Raw genomic sequence first — 18,974 nt, forward strand, 5'->3', positions numbered from 1 at the left:
ATCTGTCTTTAGTTTTTTCAATGAACCAGTCCAACCGAGAGCGTTATCCTCGATTGATAAGATCTATGCGCAGGGACACTAACGGAATCGATTACAGTCGAGCCTGATATCTCGCTGAGATACCGCGATCGAAATACTAAAGGTAATTTTGATCGAGGACAACTTTTGACCTCGGAAATCCTGTCATCGTCCTTCATCTAAATATTTCGTAGCGCGCACGCGCGGACACGCGCTCGCGCTACCGTTGCCGTCGACGCAACGTTTTTCTTCTTTTACTTTTACCTTTTACTTCCTTCTCGTTTTCTTTTATGGTTTTTCTCAAAAGTTTATAATAAAGGGTAATAAAGGGAGGTAGACGAATTATTTATCTCGGAAATTAATTTTTAATCGTTCGATAAAGAAAGAAGACCGGCCAAGTTGATTCCCCTCTCTCAACCAACGAGAAGTTTCTGACGAGAGTCGATTTCTAAAGGGGCTTCAAGGATGCCTTTGAAGAACTTCCGAAGTGGTTTTGCGGCGAAACTACTAAAAGATAAACAGCCGAGCAAGATGACAAGCGGTCAGGATGGCACCAACGAGGATTGCTATCGGGAGACGACCAACGTGCGAAAACATGCCGTTGTCGGTGAGCTCGAAGAAATGAAAACGGCGATATCGACCTATGAGAAAAATTCAAGGTAACTCTTTTCTTTTTCCTTTTCTATTTATCGGCCGATCTCGTCGGATACGTCGCATCGTATACGAGTACTCCAACTTTTTCCCTCCCATCTTCTTCCTTTTTTTCTTTTCTTCTTTCTCATTCTTTCCTCCGCAGTTCGAGGGAGCTGATAAAGCGCGCAATTTCGGAAAATAAATTTCTCGGGAATCTAAAAAAGACCGAAATCGAGCAGCTCACGTCCGCGATGCAACCGCAAGAGGTCTTAGCTAATACGAGGCTCATTCAAGAAGGCGAAACAGGTGAGATCGACGACGGGGAGATGTGCGCGCTCGTCAATACGAATCAAAATGAATTTTCAGGGTCGCACCTGTACGTATCGGAAAGCGGCAATTTTGAGATTTACGTGGGTAAAACGTATTACGGAAGATTCGGAGTCGGAGTCGCCTTCGGCGAACTCGCCTTACTCTACAATATGAGAAGATTGTGCTCTATAGATGGTACCCGTTCATTCTCTTTATCCTCGATTAATCGATTACACCGTTAATTAGATCGTTCATCCTTATATGTCGTTCGTCATAATGTTTATCCAGTACAAACGAACGGGAAAGTATGGGTACTCGATAGAAAGAGCTTTCACGCTATAATGTCGGCGTCCATGAGGGAATCCACGGAATACAATATCCAAATGCTTCGGCAGATCGAGATTCTGAAGGAGCTGCCGGAGGAAGTGCTTTCAAAGATGTCCGATCTGATAATCGTTGTAAGTCGACGGATCGCAAAAGTCTTTAAGAATAACGATCATTAACTTTTCATTTTCTCGATTATCACAATGTCTATTCGCAGGAATTCTTTCGAGGCAATACCCATATTTTTTCCGAAGGCGACTCAGGCGACAAGTTTTACATAGTTAATTGCGGCAACGTAAAGATCACCAAGAAGAAATCGTACGGGGCCGACGACGAGCTTATCATCCTCGAGAAGGGTGATTATTTTGGGGAGAAGGCGCTTTACGGGGACAAATGTCGTAGACAGGCAAACGCGATAGCCCTGCCGCCTGGCGCCGAATGTTACACCATCGATAGGCAGTAAGTTCGAATCGAAAGTTATAACGTCGCTACGCAGGATTTTTTTATTGCGTACGGATTTATGAAGGAGCAGACAATTTTAGATCGTTCATCGATTATCTCGGCGGATTAGAATCGATCAAGAACAAGATATGGGAGATAAAGAGAAGGCCGACCGTTAACGACAATTGGAAGGAGGAATTTCAGAATTTGTCCCTGGCCAATATCGAAGTCGAGGGCACGATCGGTAAAGGTGGTTACGGTAGGGTAGAATTGGTGACCATCGCGTCATTGCCGTGTATTAGTTTTGCTAGGAAGAAAGTTAGGAAGAACATGATCACGAAAATGAAGTTGCAAAAGTTGATCTACAATGAAAAGTACAGCCTGATGGCTTGCAATTCTCCTTTTATCTGCAGGTACCTTATTAATATCAATAATTAATTAAAAGTACCTATATAATTGGACGATATATTTATATATTCTTTCATTTTCTCCCCTAAAATACACAATATATATGTATATACATATATGTATACACACACGCACATATATATATATATATATATATATATATATATATGTATATATATTACGTACCTACGTACTACGTCGGCGAAAAGGAGAGAAAACTGTTGATCGTCCATTTTTGCAGATTGTTACGAACGTTCAAAGACAAGAGATATCTTTATTTCCTTATGGAGGTCTGCCTCGGCGGGGATTTGCGAACGGCATTGCAGAGAAAAGTTCGTTTTCCATCTCCCGAAGTTAAGTTTATCGTCGGTTGCATCGTCGAGGGCATCCATCACTTACACTCGCTCGGCATCATTTATAGAGATCTCAAACCCGAGAACATATTGGTCGACCAGAACGGCTATGTGAAACTCGTAAGTTCTCTCTCTCTCTCTCTCTCTCTCTCTCTCTCTCTCTCTCTCTCTCTGTCTTTCGATCGAATTTCCTTCGGCTAAATCCCCGTTATGTCTGTCGCGCTTAGACCGACCTTGGATCGAGCAAATTCATTGGCCCTTACAAGACTATGACGTACGTCGGTACTCTCGAGTATTTAGCTCCGGAAGTCATTCAGAGTTTGGGATACAACAGGTCGGTAGCCGTACGTCGATCGATCTACGACGCTATGTAGAAAATATATGTTCCATTCATGTATATTGTTTGTGCATCTTTCAAAGGGCTGCCGATTATTGGTCATTGGGCATCGTCATTTATGAGCTGTTGCTAGGTTGGACTCCGTTTCAAGGTATCAACGACGTCGACGTGGGTAACAATATCATCGCGGGTATTGAGACGGTCGAAATGCCAAAGATACTCTCCCATTCAGCCAAAGATATTATTCGACGTTTGCTCGAGGCAGATCCTACGAAAAGACTCGGTTACTTGCGAAACGGTGTCGCGGATGTTCGTCATCACAGGTAAGCGCGGGTTTGTCTCTAAATATCTGCCTGTATACGTACGTACGTGCGTGTGTGCGCGCGCGTATACATATACATATACATATACATATACATATACATATACATATACATATACATATACATATACATATACATATACATATATATACATATATATATATATATATCCACACGCACGTAAGGAAATTTATCTAAATGACTAATGTTGCAGATGGTTCAAGGACTTAAATTGGAGATCGTTACAAAATATGTCCATATCCTCACCCATCAAACCTACGGTAATTTCGATATGAGCGTTCCTATGAGGACCTCGTCAAAGTTTCGAATAATTCTTGTCTCAAAGATTAGCTGGTTATTTGGTTATTTTCATTCGTAGGTGAAACATCATCTTGACAGAAGAAATTTCGAGAGATATCCGATCGATCGCGACTTGGCGCCATTGGATTTTTCAGATTGGGACGAAAACTTTTAGGGACAAGCGTAATCAAACTCACTTTGAGTTTAATTTTATATTTCTAATTTATCTATAAAAATTAATTATTAGAAATAAGTAAGCCTAGTAGTAGTTTAATGAGGTAGAAAAAGAAAGAGAGAAAAAAATAAGTATCGAAGTACCTCGAACTCGATGGCGGAGAGATTTGAAAAAGGCACGTTTGACGTTCAAAGTGATATTCGGGCAACGTCCGATAGAGTTCGCGACGTTCGGCCAATAAGAAGGAGGATGTGCGCGCATCGCGCTCCTGCAACGCAAAGACCGTACCTCTCGTCGCCGTCCCCTCCCCAACCTTCCACACTTCCCAGAGCCCTCTGTCACCATCGACTAGACTATCAGTCCTACTGTTGATGGTCGACGACGCTGTTGGCGAATTGCAAATGGCGTCACGTTAGGCAATATGAGCGTGCGTGTCCCGTGTAGTAACGCGTACGGACCTCGTCCGGGCGCGGTGCCTTGCGGCCCAGCCTGACGGCGAGTGATTGCTACTTTTTCGTTTGGAAGTGCGTGCTTTCGATCGATCAGTGATTTCATACTTTTATCTTTCTTTCCTTCTCCGATCTTTCCTTCCTCTCCTTTCTCCCCTTCCAACGTCATCTCCCTCCTCCTCCTCCTCCTTCTCCTCCTCCTCCTCCTCCTCCTCCTCCTCCTTCTTATTCTTGTTGTTGTTGTTGTTGTTTTGTTGTTGTTGTTGTTGTTATTGTTGTTGTTGTTATCGTCGAAAAGAGACGCGATAAAAAAAAGAGTTGCGCAGCAAAGTGTCGATAGAGAAAGAAAGGAGGAGGTGAGTCGATATAAAAGACAATAAAAAAGAAAGCAAGAGTACGTTCGATCGAGGATAAACGTGTATATCTCGAATCGAAGAGAAAAAAAGAGATATCGAACGAATTCTCTTTTCTACCAAGTGGCTATGATACGTTCTTTCACGAAGAAATAGACTGGTATATCGGCCTCCTTATCTTTCTCCCTCTCTTTTCCGCTTTTTCGTTCCTGTTTCTAGATAACGTTTGCTTTCCTCGCGCGTTCACAATCGACATGTACATTTATTATCTGGGAAGAAGAGCCTATTTTAAAGTCACAAATAGCGCGTACAACAAAAGAGAGAGAGAGAGAGAGAGAGAGAGAGAGAGACTTAAGAAACATAGAGGAATCTTGTAACTTTTTAACGAGTTGTTTTGTAACAGCTCGTTGATTTGAGATTTCATCGTAGTAAACAACTGTCAGATGGCACTATGGATTTTTTGTCGGTCAGTTGAGACAAGAAAATGATAACGATTGTAATAGCGGCAAGCATGATTATTTCATGACACTGAGAAAGAGTTCATCTTTCTTAATTTTTTATATAAACTAGGATCGTAGAATAAACGGAAGGTATTTGTAATGAATGCGACATGACTTATCGGTTGAATAAGTGAGACAGTTTAACGGAATCATTTATGGGATTAACGTTTAGTTAAATTAAATTAATTAAATAGTCCATCCTTTATATTCCTAAGGTTAATAAACGGAATGTTTTTCTTTTTTATAAAATTTGTATTAATTTCACTATAAGGACCATTTAACATCGAGAGAAGAAATTATGCAGATTGCCTCGAAAAGAGGCATTTGTTGGTATTTACTAATATAGTATTTTCTACGTGCAAAGCCTCAGAGTTTTTTCCATTGTAAAAGTTGTAATTATTTGTCAAAAAAAGGATTACAAAGGATTATAACCGGATAAAAGAATGTAGTTTCGTCGAGCGATATCGTCTTCTGATAAAATCAAAAAGGGGAATTAAAGATTATCCTTGACAGGGGGATTTTCACGATCGTATTATCATTGAAAGAAGAGGAAGAAGAGAGAAGAGCAAGTAGCGAACGTACGTGTGGGCGAAGCCGAATGTTTGCTCGAGTTGCAGCGACGATTGCATAAGAGTGTGCGATCGTCTCTCTCTCTCTATCTCTCTAAGCTCTTTCAAGCTCTTTGGCTCTTTATTTTTTAAGCCCGGTTACACACCGGACGCTTGCGCGCCTATCCTTTAATATTTGCTTCCTCCGTCCGAGGATCCGCATACCGCTTAATGCAAATTTAACGATGAAAATAAAATCTGTTCGTCGGATCAGAATCGATAATCGCACTTTATCGCGATTCACTCTTATGATTATTATGATTATGATTATTATTATTATTTTTATTATTATTATTATTATTATGGTTCGTCGAAGATCGTAACGAAGCTCGAACGATACGACGCATGAGAAAAGAAAACTTTTTCCCGTTGGCGTTTTAAAAAAGGTCGAAAGAGTCGTTGACTCGTAGGATTTCGTGATTGCTAAATTTATCTAACGCGGCTGTGCGAAAGAATCGATTGGCTTGGTTTTCTTCTTGAAAACTTCCGTGATCATTATCAAATATATATCGCGATCGATTCGAGCGATGGCTCTCGCAATGGGTTAGGGCGAAATTCGTCCGTTATGAAAAGGAGAAAAATTCCTTTCGAGATAAATAATGAGATGAATAATTATTAAAGCGACCCTCAGTACGAGCTCGCTCGTCATTTTTATTATACCGATAAAGAAAAGTTATCGCTTCGTTTTTAATCCTTCGGTAGAATAAAGGCACGTTCTTGCGAAAGTGTCATACGCGCACGCGAGTATGAACGATGCGATACTCTACTAGCGGCAATTTCGATGTTAGATCGTCGAAACGATCGTTGCGCCGTTCGTAGATAAGTCAGTACTAGAAATACTTTGTACGAGACGAGAGCCGGCGTACGAGCGCCGACGTGGTCGGAAAAAATATTTGGCGCGCGAATTATTCGTCGCGGGCCGCGTGTACGATAAGAGATAGAAAATTTCTCTTAGCAAGAGAGAGAGAGAGAGAGAGAGAGAGAGAGTTCTCTCGTTAAGAAAGACCTTCGCGGCCGCTTCATTTTTAGCTTCATTTTTTCGTAAACACGTACCGGTCTCGCGTGCGTACGCGTCATATCGTCTTCAGCATAAATTCCTGGGACGAACTCGGATTAAAAGATTTTTAAAAAGCAAAACGATCGGACGAAAAGAACAGCCACTTGGGAATGAATGTGTAAATTTAAGTAGTGACTCGATCGAACGGCTTTTAAAAGAATGTTCAGTAAAAATAAGTGAAATACAGATAGACGCGACATACGGCGAGCATAGAGGAGAAGGATGATGCAGGCCGGATTGATCTACAGGAAGCCCTCGACGATGATAACGTCGAGCCAGGGCATCGGTGGTGCCTTCGGACGATCCGCAGGTGGGAAGGAGGCCGTCCCTAATGATAAAACGAGGAAAAGCGTGGAACGAGACTCGAAAGAGACGATACACTCTGGTCATTTCATGGTTTCTGATTTCGAGGCGGAGGCTCAGGACGACGAGGACGAGCTCGCCGTTCCCGTTCCGGACGAGGAAAATGGGAAATTGGCGATCATGACGCCGGTCGGTTTTTCCCTAAAAAAGTTTGTCGACGGTGATATTCTCGACGATCAACCGAATTCTCAACAGCAGCTCAGCATCGAGACGTCCTTGAACAAGCTCTTTCAGTGCATGTCCTTGGCCTACAGGTGAGCCTTCTCGCTTCGCCGATCGCGAGCGCGTTGGATCAAGGTCCAAAGAAGAACTACGCTTCTACTCTCTCTCTCTCTCTCTCCCTCCCTCCCACGATTACGATCGGCGGGGATGTTGTTTCGAGCGTGGGCTCTGCGAAATCCCGGCAACCGCACAAATGCTGTCGAGAAACCGAAATTAATGAAAGGGAGGCCGTAAAACCGCCTTACTACTACTGTGAGCGAGCGAGAGAGAGAGAGAGAGAGAGAGAGAGAGAAGCACCCTGTCAAAGGGCGCGGCGCGGCCTTGCTTCTACCTCCTGGCAAACTCGGTCATCGAGCGTGTTACGTTCTTTTAACGATATTTGGACTTGGATCGTTTCAGCCTCGCGATGCTCGTTAAAATGCACACAAATTTATCAAATTTATCGAATTTATCTCTGCGTTTGGTAAATACCGCGTTATCAGATAAATAAAGTTTTTCAAAGTTCTCACTAGTAGGAACGTCGAACGTAGTGGGAACTTTGAGAGAGAGAGAGAGAGAGAGAGAGAGAGAGAGAGAGATCGACGAGATTCGCCGTCAACGAGAAAAAGAAAAGAACGATTCGAATCTCGGCGAGTCGAGCGCGATCGGTCCAACTTTCTCTACCGATTAATCTTTCTTTCTTGCTTATCTAATCGCTCGAATTAGATGAAAAATCAAAATGATTAAGGTCCTATGCCAAGGTGAATCTAATGAAAATCCAATTTTTCGCGCATCGCGAACGAGCTCGCGCGAACGTGGATCTGCCCGAGCTTCTTTTCAACGACTTCAATGTTTGCACATGGTTCACTGACTCGATTCTTATTTTCAACGTCTTCTTATGCCTTACGTAAGCGATAACCTCGTATTCGTACGACAGCGCGTTCCTCCTATCGCACGACTGTTTTTTACTCCTTTTTTAAACGTCATCTCGCAATCGATAATCGATCGCGATCCAACTACGTATTTTCCGCGGCAGGCACTGCCTCGAAATGGCGGATTCAATTCGAATAGCAAAGAGTTAAAAAAATGTCACCCGCGATAATGGTTACGTAGATTAGCGTAATTTTTTTTACGAAATATTCAAGTATCGCAATATGGGATATAGAAATCGTTTCGAGCGAGATTCCAATGGAGCTCCTCCTCCTTCTTATATTCCTTCCTCTTTCTACGTCGATATAATATAATACAACTTGAGATAGAATACGTTTATGTAACGCGTTTGATAATCCTCTCTCTTCAATCGTCACCCACGATTCTTTCTTACGTAATTAAACGAACGATCTCCCGCGGGAGAACGTACGGTTTTCCCCCTTTCTTCTCGCGTTCTAAGCTAAGCCGACGCTTTCTCGTCCCTCCCCTTTTTTTCGTCTCGCAATGGAGCCCGTTTCGTAACAACTTTTGTCGACAAACCCCCTTTGCACCGCTAATCGAACCAATCAAAAATAATACCAATTACATATATGTGTAATATATAAATATCAATTACATATGGAAATTGTAATCGAGGCTAGACAATAGTTGCGCGTTTCCTACGATCTCTCTCTCTCTCTCTCTCTCTCTCTCTCTCTCTCTCTCGCGCTCTCTCGGGGTCTCGATAGAACGAACAAGAGAAATGCGTATGCACGTGGATGGGCGGGGTCTTTGTTAAACTTTCCACCGTGTTAAAAGCGATAAGCGCGACCGTTTTATCGATCGCTTTCCACTCCCATTGCGATTCAGCAGCAATGGTACGCGTTGAAAAATATAAAGAAAGAAAGAAAGAGCCAAATACGTCATAGCAGTATGACATAAGGGCATTCGAATTTGTTCCAGACAGAAGCTGACGTCGCCCAAATGGAATCGCTTCAAAGGGATCAGACTAAGATGGAAGGACAAGATCAGATTGAACAACGTTATCTGGAGATGCTGGCACATGCAGTGTGAGGAAATAATAACGAAAGAGAACTCGATCGTACTCGACAATGTATCCGCTTTATATCCCTTCTTTTCTCGCGTTTGCTCGTGCAAAAGCAAACCGATCGAGAGATAAATTAGGATCACGATCGAGTGGAGAGGAGATGCGAGTGTAAAGGTATCCTCCCCGCTCCTCCCACCATCAAAGAGTAATCGCTGAGAAGGAGGAACGACGGTGCAAAGGACGCGCGACTATAGACCAACAAGTAGCTCGGCCGTCGTAATAGTGGCAGCTTTTTCGTTAAGCTATCGGTGTATATCAGTTTCGCCAAAGGCTCGCTCTCGTTTCGACAACGTGCCGTCTCTCTCTCTCTCTCTCTCTCTCTCTCTCTCTCTCTCTCTCTTGACGACGGAATACTTTCATATATCTTTTTCGTTTCTTTCTTTCTCATATTTTTCCCTTAGAGTACTTACCAGTTCTTTTACTCGATTATATTTTGCAAGGGGCTTCACGCGTCTTCTCTTCGATACCTCAAATAATTTATTCCATTCTTCCTCCCGTTCTACGATATTAAAAGTAGAATAGTTTCTTTCACTTCCGTTGATCAAAAGAATCATTTCGATCTCGAGCGAGATTGAAATTTTATTCTAAACTTATTATTTTCCCGGCTGCCGTTCTTTCCATGACTCCGAATATTTCCCACCGATCATTTCTACTTATACTACGCACATATGTGCATATGTAGTCGCGCAAGCAGCAAAACGATTTTTGAATCGTCAGAGAAAAACGAGTTTCGCGCTACGTTCCTGGCTACGTTCGACGCGGCCGATCGCCGTTTCGCATAAATTTCCGATATTCCACTTTATCGCGAGCGTGGAATTGCGCGCCTTGCATTTACTCCCCCGCCCCCTCGCTCCTCGCCCGTTAACGTCGAACGTGTCGAACGGTAAAAGAGAAAAGCTTGAGAATCGATGAGGCAAGATTGGAAAAGAACAAATCTTTGTTTGCCTAACTACGTTAAGAGAGAAAGAACCCCCTCCCCCTCTCCCTCCCATTTCGTTGTACTGACAGAAAATACGTCGACGTAAAAAACACGATGTCGGAACAAACGCGAATTTGTATTAAAGGCCATTTCGAAGAACCACCGTCGTCGTCGTCCTCCTCCTCCTCCTCCTCCGTGATAGAAGAGAGGAGAGGGAAAGCCCTTGGATCGTCGTAGCTATGCATTACGATCGTGTACTCTACGCAAGTTTTTTTCGTTCGAGGCACAAGCGACTTTAACTTTAAGAAACTTTTCCCCTACAGTTATACTGAAGCAAAACACGTTGGTGTGCCAGTTCGCGTCGCCCCTGGACGTCGACACTCATAATAAGCCGGAGGTAAGGATAAATAATTTTTCTCATATATCTTCAACGATCTCTTTATTCGTGTTATTTTTCCTCGGGACTAGACTTTCTTGTAATTCTTATCTGATCAGGCGGTCGTCCTGGAAGGCAAATACTGGAAACGAAAACTTGCTGCGGTTACTGCGGAATATAAGAAATGGCGCATGTTCTACAGAAACAAAATTCTTGGCTGGACGAACAAGGATGGTACCGAGGTGGTACGTCGCCATCGATAATCTTTCTTATAATCGTTACGAGGAATAGCAAAAGTTTCTTTAAAAACAACAGATCTTTTTGCAGATGGAATCGATGGACACGCTAGATTGGAACAATGGCATGGAAACGTCGGAAAATTTTGGCACGAATACGACGAACGCGTATGGGAGCACCGGTGGGGCTCACAGCGGAGAGAGTATGATGGTTGACGAAGACTATATGGAGCTTATGACGGATACGCTATTCTCCACGATTAGTTCGAATCAACCTATATACTTTCCAGATCCCAGAGAAATCGGTACCTATCACATTGCCTATCGCACGATAGTAGTAAAAGTTTTAACTCTCTTTTCTTTTCTTTTCTTTTTTTTCTTTTTTTCTTTTTGTTCGACTTCCTTTTCTTCTGTCTCTCCTTTTTTTTTTCTTTTTTTCTTTTTTTTTTCCATTCAATGAGATAAATGCGATAAGGAAAGAAAAGAAAATACCAAATGCTCTCGTCGTTATTCGTACAGCGCGCGGAGCGAGCCTGGCGGATTTCATTCAACCGAGCTTGGGACCACTTCAACCTAATCTCGACGATTTTATGGACACGCTCGAGCCTTTGCAAGGTAATGGACCTTTCTCTATTTCGATCTTGTCATGGCGATACCAATGGCGATCCTAATCGGCGATGGGTCAAATTTATAGAATTCTTGAACTCAAAGTTACCACCTGTACCGGAAGAGGAGGACATGTTTCGAGGTGGTAGCTTAAACGCCAATTATCCCGATATCGATCTGATGACGCCGATCAATCAGATGAACGAACTGAACGAGGAGGCTACGTCGAAGGACGAACGCTCGTCGACGGTCTTGTCCGTGGAACGGGGAAACGGCATGCAGAATCTTCAATATACCGGAAAGATATATAACCAGTCTGAGGCGGAGTCTGGCAGCGTTTACAGGAATGACATGTAACGCATTCCACCTATATTACTATTATCATCATTTTTCGGTCTTAAACGAAAGGCGCGGACGCCGCGCAGCGGTTTACGAAAAATTATTCTTTTCTCGAACATAGGGACGTAGAGATGAATTACAGGGCTGCCGTGGAAGAAAATTTTGAGAGGTCGACGGCGACGAGAACGACGAGGACGGCGACGACGACTGCGACGGCGATTACGACTACGACGACCACGACGACTGCGACGACTACGACTACTACGACTACTACGAGTAATGATCAATCCACGCGTGAAAAGATCCGACAAGAGAATCGTCGATCCGGTAGAATAAGTCGCGTGATACAACAGACCCACCAACAGACATCTCAACGAGCTGACGCGTATCGGCAGGCCGTTCAAAGTGTACAAACGGTTCAACGAAATTCGGTCTACGAGCAGCCGCCGAGCCAGCAGCAATCTTCTTATGCCATGGAAGTACAAGCGACGGTGCAATTGGCCGCTCCCGTCGACAATCGAATACAGGTAGCGACGTTGAACGATCGGTCCGTCGTCAATGCGACCCAGATCTCCTCCTCGATGGCCGCCGAGGTACAAAATTTGGTAACGGCCCAGCAGCAAAGCTTTGCGCAAAGTAACGCGGCATTGCCGGGCACTCAGCAGCACCGGTCCATAAGATCTTTACCGCCTACCCCGCCGATGTCTACGAAGCCTTATAAAATCGTTCAACCACAGCCAAATACTTGTTACAAGCTATCGAACATCGGTCAAAACTTTAATACTCAGCAACAATGTAAATTCACTGGCAATAACTTCAAGGTACGTCGTACATGCTGCTCCTCCGAATGAGTTTCGCTACGTAACGTAAATTTATCTGCAATACGATATAATATTGACGTCACGCTCGATTTATTTTCTGATCGACAGACGCATCATCCCGCTCAGCAACAAGTCGTATCGCTTCCAACGCAACAATCAACGCAATCGCCTATACTTTTACAATGCAGATCTTCCGGATTGGATCTTACATTGCAACCGACAAAATTAGTACCACAATCGATTCAAACTACGTCGGAGAAGGAAGTCTTTGCGGTGCCTAAGGTTCGTTTCGTACCGGTCGCGCGTACATGTCACGATAAGAAACGTAAACGTAACTTTATACGATACTTTTTTTTTTCCAGTACCAAATGAAAGCACGAAACAGATCTAGGAGTAGTTCTTCCTTGATACCTCCGAGGATGAATCAATTGCCCTTGGCCTCGGCAATTAGCGACCCTGCTCTAAATTTAAATAACAATGTCTTGCTTGCGCACCTCCTTACCAACAGTACGTAAACATGCCGCAAAAATGAATTTTCTCTCTTTGCAATTTCTTCACTTTGCTATTTCTTTCACTATTTCAGATACGTCCGGTATATGTACGATGAACGCGTCGACCGAAAAAATAATACCAACGACGAATAATCAATCCGGCACGGTTAAGCATATATTACCCATTTTACCACCGACAGCTTCGGCCACCCAAGTAACGACTACTCATCACATTGCGACGCCAGTCACGGTTCAAGCTATACAAACTTCCTCCATGCAAGCATCGCAGCACCAACAACAACAACAACAGGTAGGTCGTTCAGAGTTAGAGAAAGAGAGAAAATTATGATCGATACAACATGTGTGTGTGTGTGTGTGTGTGTGTGTGTGTGTGTGTGTGTGTGTGTGTGTGTGTGGTGTGTTCTTTCAGGGGATACAATCGAGTCAACAGATTCTCTTGAACAATCAAACTCATCCACCGCAGAACAGTCCTGGCTCGCCCAAGGATCATTCCAACGCGCCTAGTCCTCAAGCTTTGAGTCTGAGTCCTCTTCACAGTCCAATGAGCATCGGTAGTCCATTGTCGCCAACGCGAAGTTACGTTAAAGGAGAATCGGAACGTGGACAGTACAAGGAACAAAGAAGGGTCGGCCATATCCATGCCGAACAAAAGCGTAGATACAATATTAAGAATGGTTTTGACATGCTTCACAGTTTAATACCGCAGCTCAATCAAAATCCCAATGCAAAATTGAGTAAAGCTGCCATGTTACAAAAAGGAGCGGATTATATTAAACAATTAAGGGCAGAAAGGAATCAGCTCAAGGAGGAGATGGACAATTTGAGACATCAGATCGAGTGCCTTAATACTTCTATCAGGTAAAAATTTTCTTTATCTGTTCGACGAACAAATTCATGCAATGCGTATACATATATATATATAGAGAGAGAGAGACACGTACGCATACCTTTATGAACGTACTTGAAAAATAAATCGTACCTTCTTCTTCTATTTTATATTAACTCGCACGATGCTCTTTCAGTAATTGTCAATCCATGCTTCCTGCAACGGGTGCCCCAGTCTCGAGACACAGAACCAATAAGATGAAGGAAATGTTCGATGAATACGTTCGCACCCGTACTCGAGAAAATTGGAAATTTTGGATCGTATCCTTGAAATAACTCTTCTTATAATAATTCCTCTGATAATATTTTTCTTAACATTTTCTCCCTTAACAGTTTAGCATTTTGCTTGAACCCCTAATGCTATCCTTCAATACTTCGGTATCAACGGCGAGTATCGAGGACCTCTACAGAAGTACAATATTATGGGTCGAGCAGCATTGCTCGCTCGTAGATCTCAGGCCAGGTTTGTGGTTTTGCGACTCTTCAATGCGCTCCAAATCTATTACGTTTATATTTATATTTATGACTTTCGCAGCTGTTCTCAACTCCCTAAGGTATCTGTGTACTGCCACTGATATTTTGGCAGATCCTGGTCGCCTGCCCGAGGAAGCACTCGCGGCGGTTAATAGAACGGAACGACGGCGATCCATACAGTGACGATCGAGTTCAGAACGGAGATCTCTTGGAAAAGCAAACGCGCGAAATATATTGAGACGCCATGTAGAAATCTAAAGTTACCTTACTCAGTAAGGCCGTTAATAATCGAAGAACATATTCAAATAAGTGATATAAATCATATATTTTTGTCAAAGCACAAACTCGTACATTCAGGATCTCTCATTAAAGTCCTTTAATACCAAGAAAGAAATGTCATTGAAGAAGATTCGATCGATCGATGGGGATCGCTCGAAAAAAAGAAAAACTTATCGATTCGGGAAATCCCACTTCGCACTCTTTCGCATTGACTTTGCCTCTCCCTCTTAATAGTTAAATACGAATACATATATATATATATATATATAGACATATATATACATATATTCTTCATTCGGTAGATAGGAAAATGTGCGATGAGGTTCTTTCACGGGCATTTTCTGCATCATTTCTTAACAACGTTTAATAATTATTATTCCATGCAGATATATTTTAGACGCGAACAACGACACTGGTATCCAACAGTGACCATTTAAACTCGATCAATTCTGTGATATCTTTAATAACGTACTAACCCGATTACACTGTAAATTCTCAAAAACATCATTCACAAATGTATCCGTGCATTGGTGTAATTATGCGCAATGGTCGATGGAATACCATTATGCCACCGGCCATTTCATATGATACGATCAATTTAAACTTTAGTGTGTTTAATAAAAATAAATTGATTTTTGAGCGAAGCAAATTATGGATATAACCCATCTATAAATGGGGCTAAGTGTTGTTCTTTTGTAATAATAATAAAGAAAAGTTTTTTCTATGTAATTATCAAACGTATCATAAAGCTCGCGCGAGATGTGATAGGTAATGTTTGGAATCTTACGATCTGTATAAATTTCTTTTTCTCTTAAACGCCTTCGGTATATCGCGTACGAGGAGATTACGATCTTGCATACAAATGCAATCTCGCTCACGATCTTCAACTTGCCTTAAAATATTAGTCGCACGTAGATTATAATCTGAAATCGTACATACTGCATCGGTGCATACATTTTTTTCTTTCTCCCTTTAAATGACGACACACTACGCCCGTTATATATCGTCGTATAGTCATCCAAAAAAAAACGTATTACGGCAAACAGTGGACACTTTGTTCGAATTCATTTGCAATGAAAAAGTAGTTAAATATATGAGTCTCCCAATGTATACTTTGACATTTGTCATTTTTAACGACGCTGTATTGGTCATTTTAAAGGCATTTCGAGTTGCATTGTCCGAGAATTTATTTAACGCGTGGCTCGTTATGTCGTACTAACTTAAAAATATAAAGGAAAGGAAAAAAAAAAAAAGAAGGCGAGATTCTATACGACGTACTTGTACATTGATCAAAATGACATGGAAATATTTGCGGCCCTCCTCAATGTTCAATACAAAGGAACAACGAGATCGATCCACGTAGACGTGTAGCTATGCCAAATAATTATTTACTTACGTACATTATATTATCTAAGATCTTTGCAAACATAAAGTTTCTTGTATCGATTTTCTAACAAGTTTTCAATCACTTCCATAAATAGGTGCCATATAATGTTAATGTTATATTACAAGAGACTGTTAATATTAAAGTAATACAATCAACAGTCGCTTTAAACGCGAAGCTTTTGCCATATTAAGAGAAGAGAGAGTATATAAATTCGAGTTATGCCTCCAACCGTGTGCCTCTATAAATTTTATCAAACATTAATATTATTAATATCCGTGTTATATTAGATTTTCACTTTGCGAGCTAGCCACTATTACGCATAAAGAGGAAAAACAAAAAAGAAAATAGCACATACATACCTATATGCGTATACACGCACGCACACACACACACACATATATATATATATATATATATATATATATTGTGTGTGTGTTACAGAGTAATATATATTAATATGTAACTTTATGTATCGAAAATGTACAAATCGCATATAAGTATCAATTATTAGAGCTTAGCTACGTTAAAGTACTACTCTGGATATTACGAGTATTCTCATTTTTTGTACGATTGCACGTACATATCTATGTATGTCCATGAAGAAAACTCATCTATGAACGTGGTCCTTATTTTGTGCGTATGTACATACATGTGTATAAACACATAAGGGAAGAAGAAGTACGATCATGGAAAAAATAAAATTTCTCCAAAACGTTTATTTTTTCGAAACTCGTTGTTGCAACCATATACGTACATCATTTGTTTCGATCGTTTAACTCCTTTCGTAAAATTCTTATTACTTTTTTTGTAAGCTATACGACGACGTACGAATGTCTTTTTTCTTTTTCTTTTTACCTATAAACTTATGACGCGTTTATATATACATATATATATATACATACATATGCATATGCATGTATATGCACATGTATATATACACATAGGTATTTGCAAGAAGAGCGCGCGAAACAGCAAAGGAATGTTTGTTTATTTTGTACATACAATATCTATCATGTTCACGTGACAATTATACTATAACGTTATTATTAAAACAAATGTTAATCTTGATAAAATGGGATAACGATATTGTACCTTGTATATTTGTTACAATTATTCACGTTAGAAAATAAATACTGTTGATGGCACACGTTTACTTACTGCTTGAACGGATACAGTTACAATTTAGTAATAAGATAATGTTATCTCTCTTGGCATTGATTTTCAACTAAATAAATAAGGTTAGAATAACTTTATATCTAATCCTTTTCATCCTAATGTCAGAATTTATAACGCGATAAAACATAGTCGTACCGCATAGCGCGTCGCTAAATTAATTTACAAATTAAAAATTATACGCACGAATTGTAATAAATTAAGTTTAACAATGAGGCCTAATAAACGTATGAAATATTCGCAAAGTAATTACTCTTTGCAGGGATATTATATAACGCACGTTAAGAATGAACATTCTTCGCACGTCATATACAGTACAGAACCTTTGTTTTCGCTGACCATTGTAAAACCAGGTACTGCGGTACAATGTTGGGAATGATTATTAACGCTATTATCGATTAAATTTCCAAGAGTTCGAATATCGTTACAATTTATCGGCCAGAATCCGCAATCCTTGCAATATACGGACTCTGATATTTCTATCATGGTACCGGTCTGGCATACAGGACAAATTAGTTTTTTCCTATCGTCATAAACAAGCGACTCTATCCACTCGATTTCGTCCTGCAGCATACGCTCGTATTCTTCGTATATCCAGTTCTCTTTGATTAATAAAAGAAACAAAATATTACTCCTTTGTATCATCATAAGGTATATTATATTAATATCTACCAACGATGGATTTATTATACCTTCTTCCTCGTCCATTTCTCTATCCAATTGGAAATCTTCTTCCGGCTAGTCGTTATAAACGACAGATCATTTATCAATAGGATAGAATTATCAATTAGTTTTTGATAAAACTAAATTTATTTTTTTCGTTCGTTTATATATCTTTTTACCTTTTCAGATGTATCCCCGAGGCCGAGTCTTCTCACGTTAAATATTTCTTTTCTTCTTTCCTTCATTCTTCGACGACATCTCTGTACGAAAAGATTAACGTTAAAAAAGTTTCCTTTTCTCTTTTAACATTTCGTTGATACCGATCAAAATCAATCGTATGTCAAAATATATTAAATAATATGTTGTACATCATTTTCTAACCTGTCTAAGAACTTCCTGCAATTGTGGCGATTTATTCTTTATTTTATTTATAGTATCCTTAATCCTTAATTTCGTAATTAACAATGGACTCAAGCCCGTATTCTCCATCGCTCTTAATCACAAATTGTGTCGTTAACACTATATAATAATTTCTATTAATTATACGCACAGGAATATAGTACCACCGAGAAATAAGAACGTTCTCATAACGCAATGGAAGTGGTGATTCAAGGAAACTTTATATCGGCACTCCAACGAACATCGCCAACCGCTATTAAAATTAAATCATTACTTTTATTATTACATTTAAATATGTATATATATATATATATATGTGTGTGTATATATTTATATACGTATATACATGTAAAAAGCATACGTTAGGACACAATGAAATGAAATACTGAAAAAGACAAGACGTTATCTCGAACTAGTATGAACAACAAAATACGAATGACGAATGGTAAGGTAGCGCGGAATTCACAATCGATACTCTTAATAAATACATGTATTTAAGATAAATTTGGGTCTACAGCAAGGTCCGTGTGCTTGTTAGACTCGGGCAATCCATATCAGTTGCATTTCGATAAGATCTCAATTATCTTTAATTGTAAACAATCATCGATCTAATTATTGTTGCGTTTAGAAACTTATTTCTATTGGAAATATCGAATAGGCGGTTAAAGACGACTATTAAAAATTAAATGTCTTTTGTCAAATTGAATATCTTTAACTTTCTTTTTTTTTTTTTTTT

The 18,974-nt window shown here is 40.6% G+C and overlaps 3 protein-coding genes and 1 long non-coding RNA gene across 10 annotated transcripts in view; 2 read left to right on the forward strand and 2 right to left on the reverse strand.

The window, feature by feature from the left end:
- LOC124424581 overlaps nt 1-10,405 on the reverse strand; it is a 54,993-nt gene extending 44,588 nt beyond the window's left edge. The window contains exon 1 of the long non-coding RNA XR_006942332.1: nt 9,580-10,405. This is a non-coding gene — a long non-coding RNA (uncharacterized LOC124424581). The remainder of the gene's footprint in view (nt 1-9,579) is intronic.
- Nucleotides 4-4,319, forward strand: LOC124424567 (cGMP-dependent protein kinase, isozyme 1-like). 2 transcript variants are annotated; one of them, XM_046963823.1, is made up of 12 exons: nt 4-142; nt 401-677; nt 815-957; nt 1,018-1,155; nt 1,249-1,418; nt 1,502-1,743; nt 1,827-2,138; nt 2,375-2,606; nt 2,714-2,820; nt 2,907-3,146; nt 3,361-3,427; nt 3,526-4,319. In XM_046963823.1, the coding sequence occupies exons 2-12, from the start codon at nt 484-486 to the stop codon at nt 3,619-3,621; spliced, it is 1,941 nt and encodes a 646-aa protein (XP_046819779.1). In that variant the 5' UTR covers nt 4-142; nt 401-483; the 3' UTR covers nt 3,622-4,319. The 2 variants fall into 2 exon arrangements, with proteins under 2 accessions (XP_046819779.1, XP_046819780.1); XM_046963824.1 differs by lacking the exon at nt 1,827-2,138.
- Nucleotides 4,365-17,148, forward strand: LOC124424563 (MLX-interacting protein). Of its 6 annotated transcripts, none has more exons than XM_046963810.1 (16): nt 4,365-4,426; nt 6,776-7,205; nt 9,025-9,131; nt 10,412-10,485; nt 10,584-10,709; nt 10,792-11,005; nt 11,220-11,315; nt 11,395-11,659; nt 11,767-12,466; nt 12,575-12,748; nt 12,829-12,973; nt 13,050-13,267; nt 13,388-13,836; nt 14,001-14,124; nt 14,197-14,326; nt 14,399-17,148. In XM_046963810.1, exons 2-16 carry the CDS (start codon nt 6,811-6,813, stop codon nt 14,518-14,520), a joined length of 3,339 nt encoding a protein of 1,112 aa, XP_046819766.1. In that variant the 5' UTR covers nt 4,365-4,426; nt 6,776-6,810; the 3' UTR covers nt 14,521-17,148. The 6 variants fall into 6 exon arrangements, with proteins under 6 accessions (XP_046819766.1, XP_046819768.1, XP_046819769.1 ...); XM_046963812.1 differs by having other exon boundaries at nt 4,373-4,426; nt 6,837-7,205; XM_046963813.1 differs by lacking the exon at nt 4,365-4,426 and having other exon boundaries at nt 6,201-7,205; nt 13,442-13,836.
- LOC124424576 (RPA-interacting protein-like) lies at nt 16,700-18,556 on the reverse strand. The gene is made up of 4 exons (XM_046963846.1): nt 18,221-18,556; nt 18,019-18,099; nt 17,869-17,914; nt 16,700-17,778 (listed from the first exon to the last, which is right to left on the reverse strand). Exons 1-4 carry the CDS (start codon nt 18,326-18,328, stop codon nt 17,444-17,446), a joined length of 570 nt encoding a protein of 189 aa, XP_046819802.1. The 5' UTR covers nt 18,329-18,556; the 3' UTR covers nt 16,700-17,443.
- Nucleotides 18,557-18,974: the final 418 nt, after the last annotated feature.

Source organism: Vespa crabro, chromosome 6 (genome assembly GCF_910589235.1).
Source record: "Vespa crabro chromosome 6, iyVesCrab1.2, whole genome shotgun sequence".
Classification (NCBI taxonomy): Eukaryota; Metazoa; Arthropoda; class Insecta; order Hymenoptera; family Vespidae; genus Vespa; species Vespa crabro.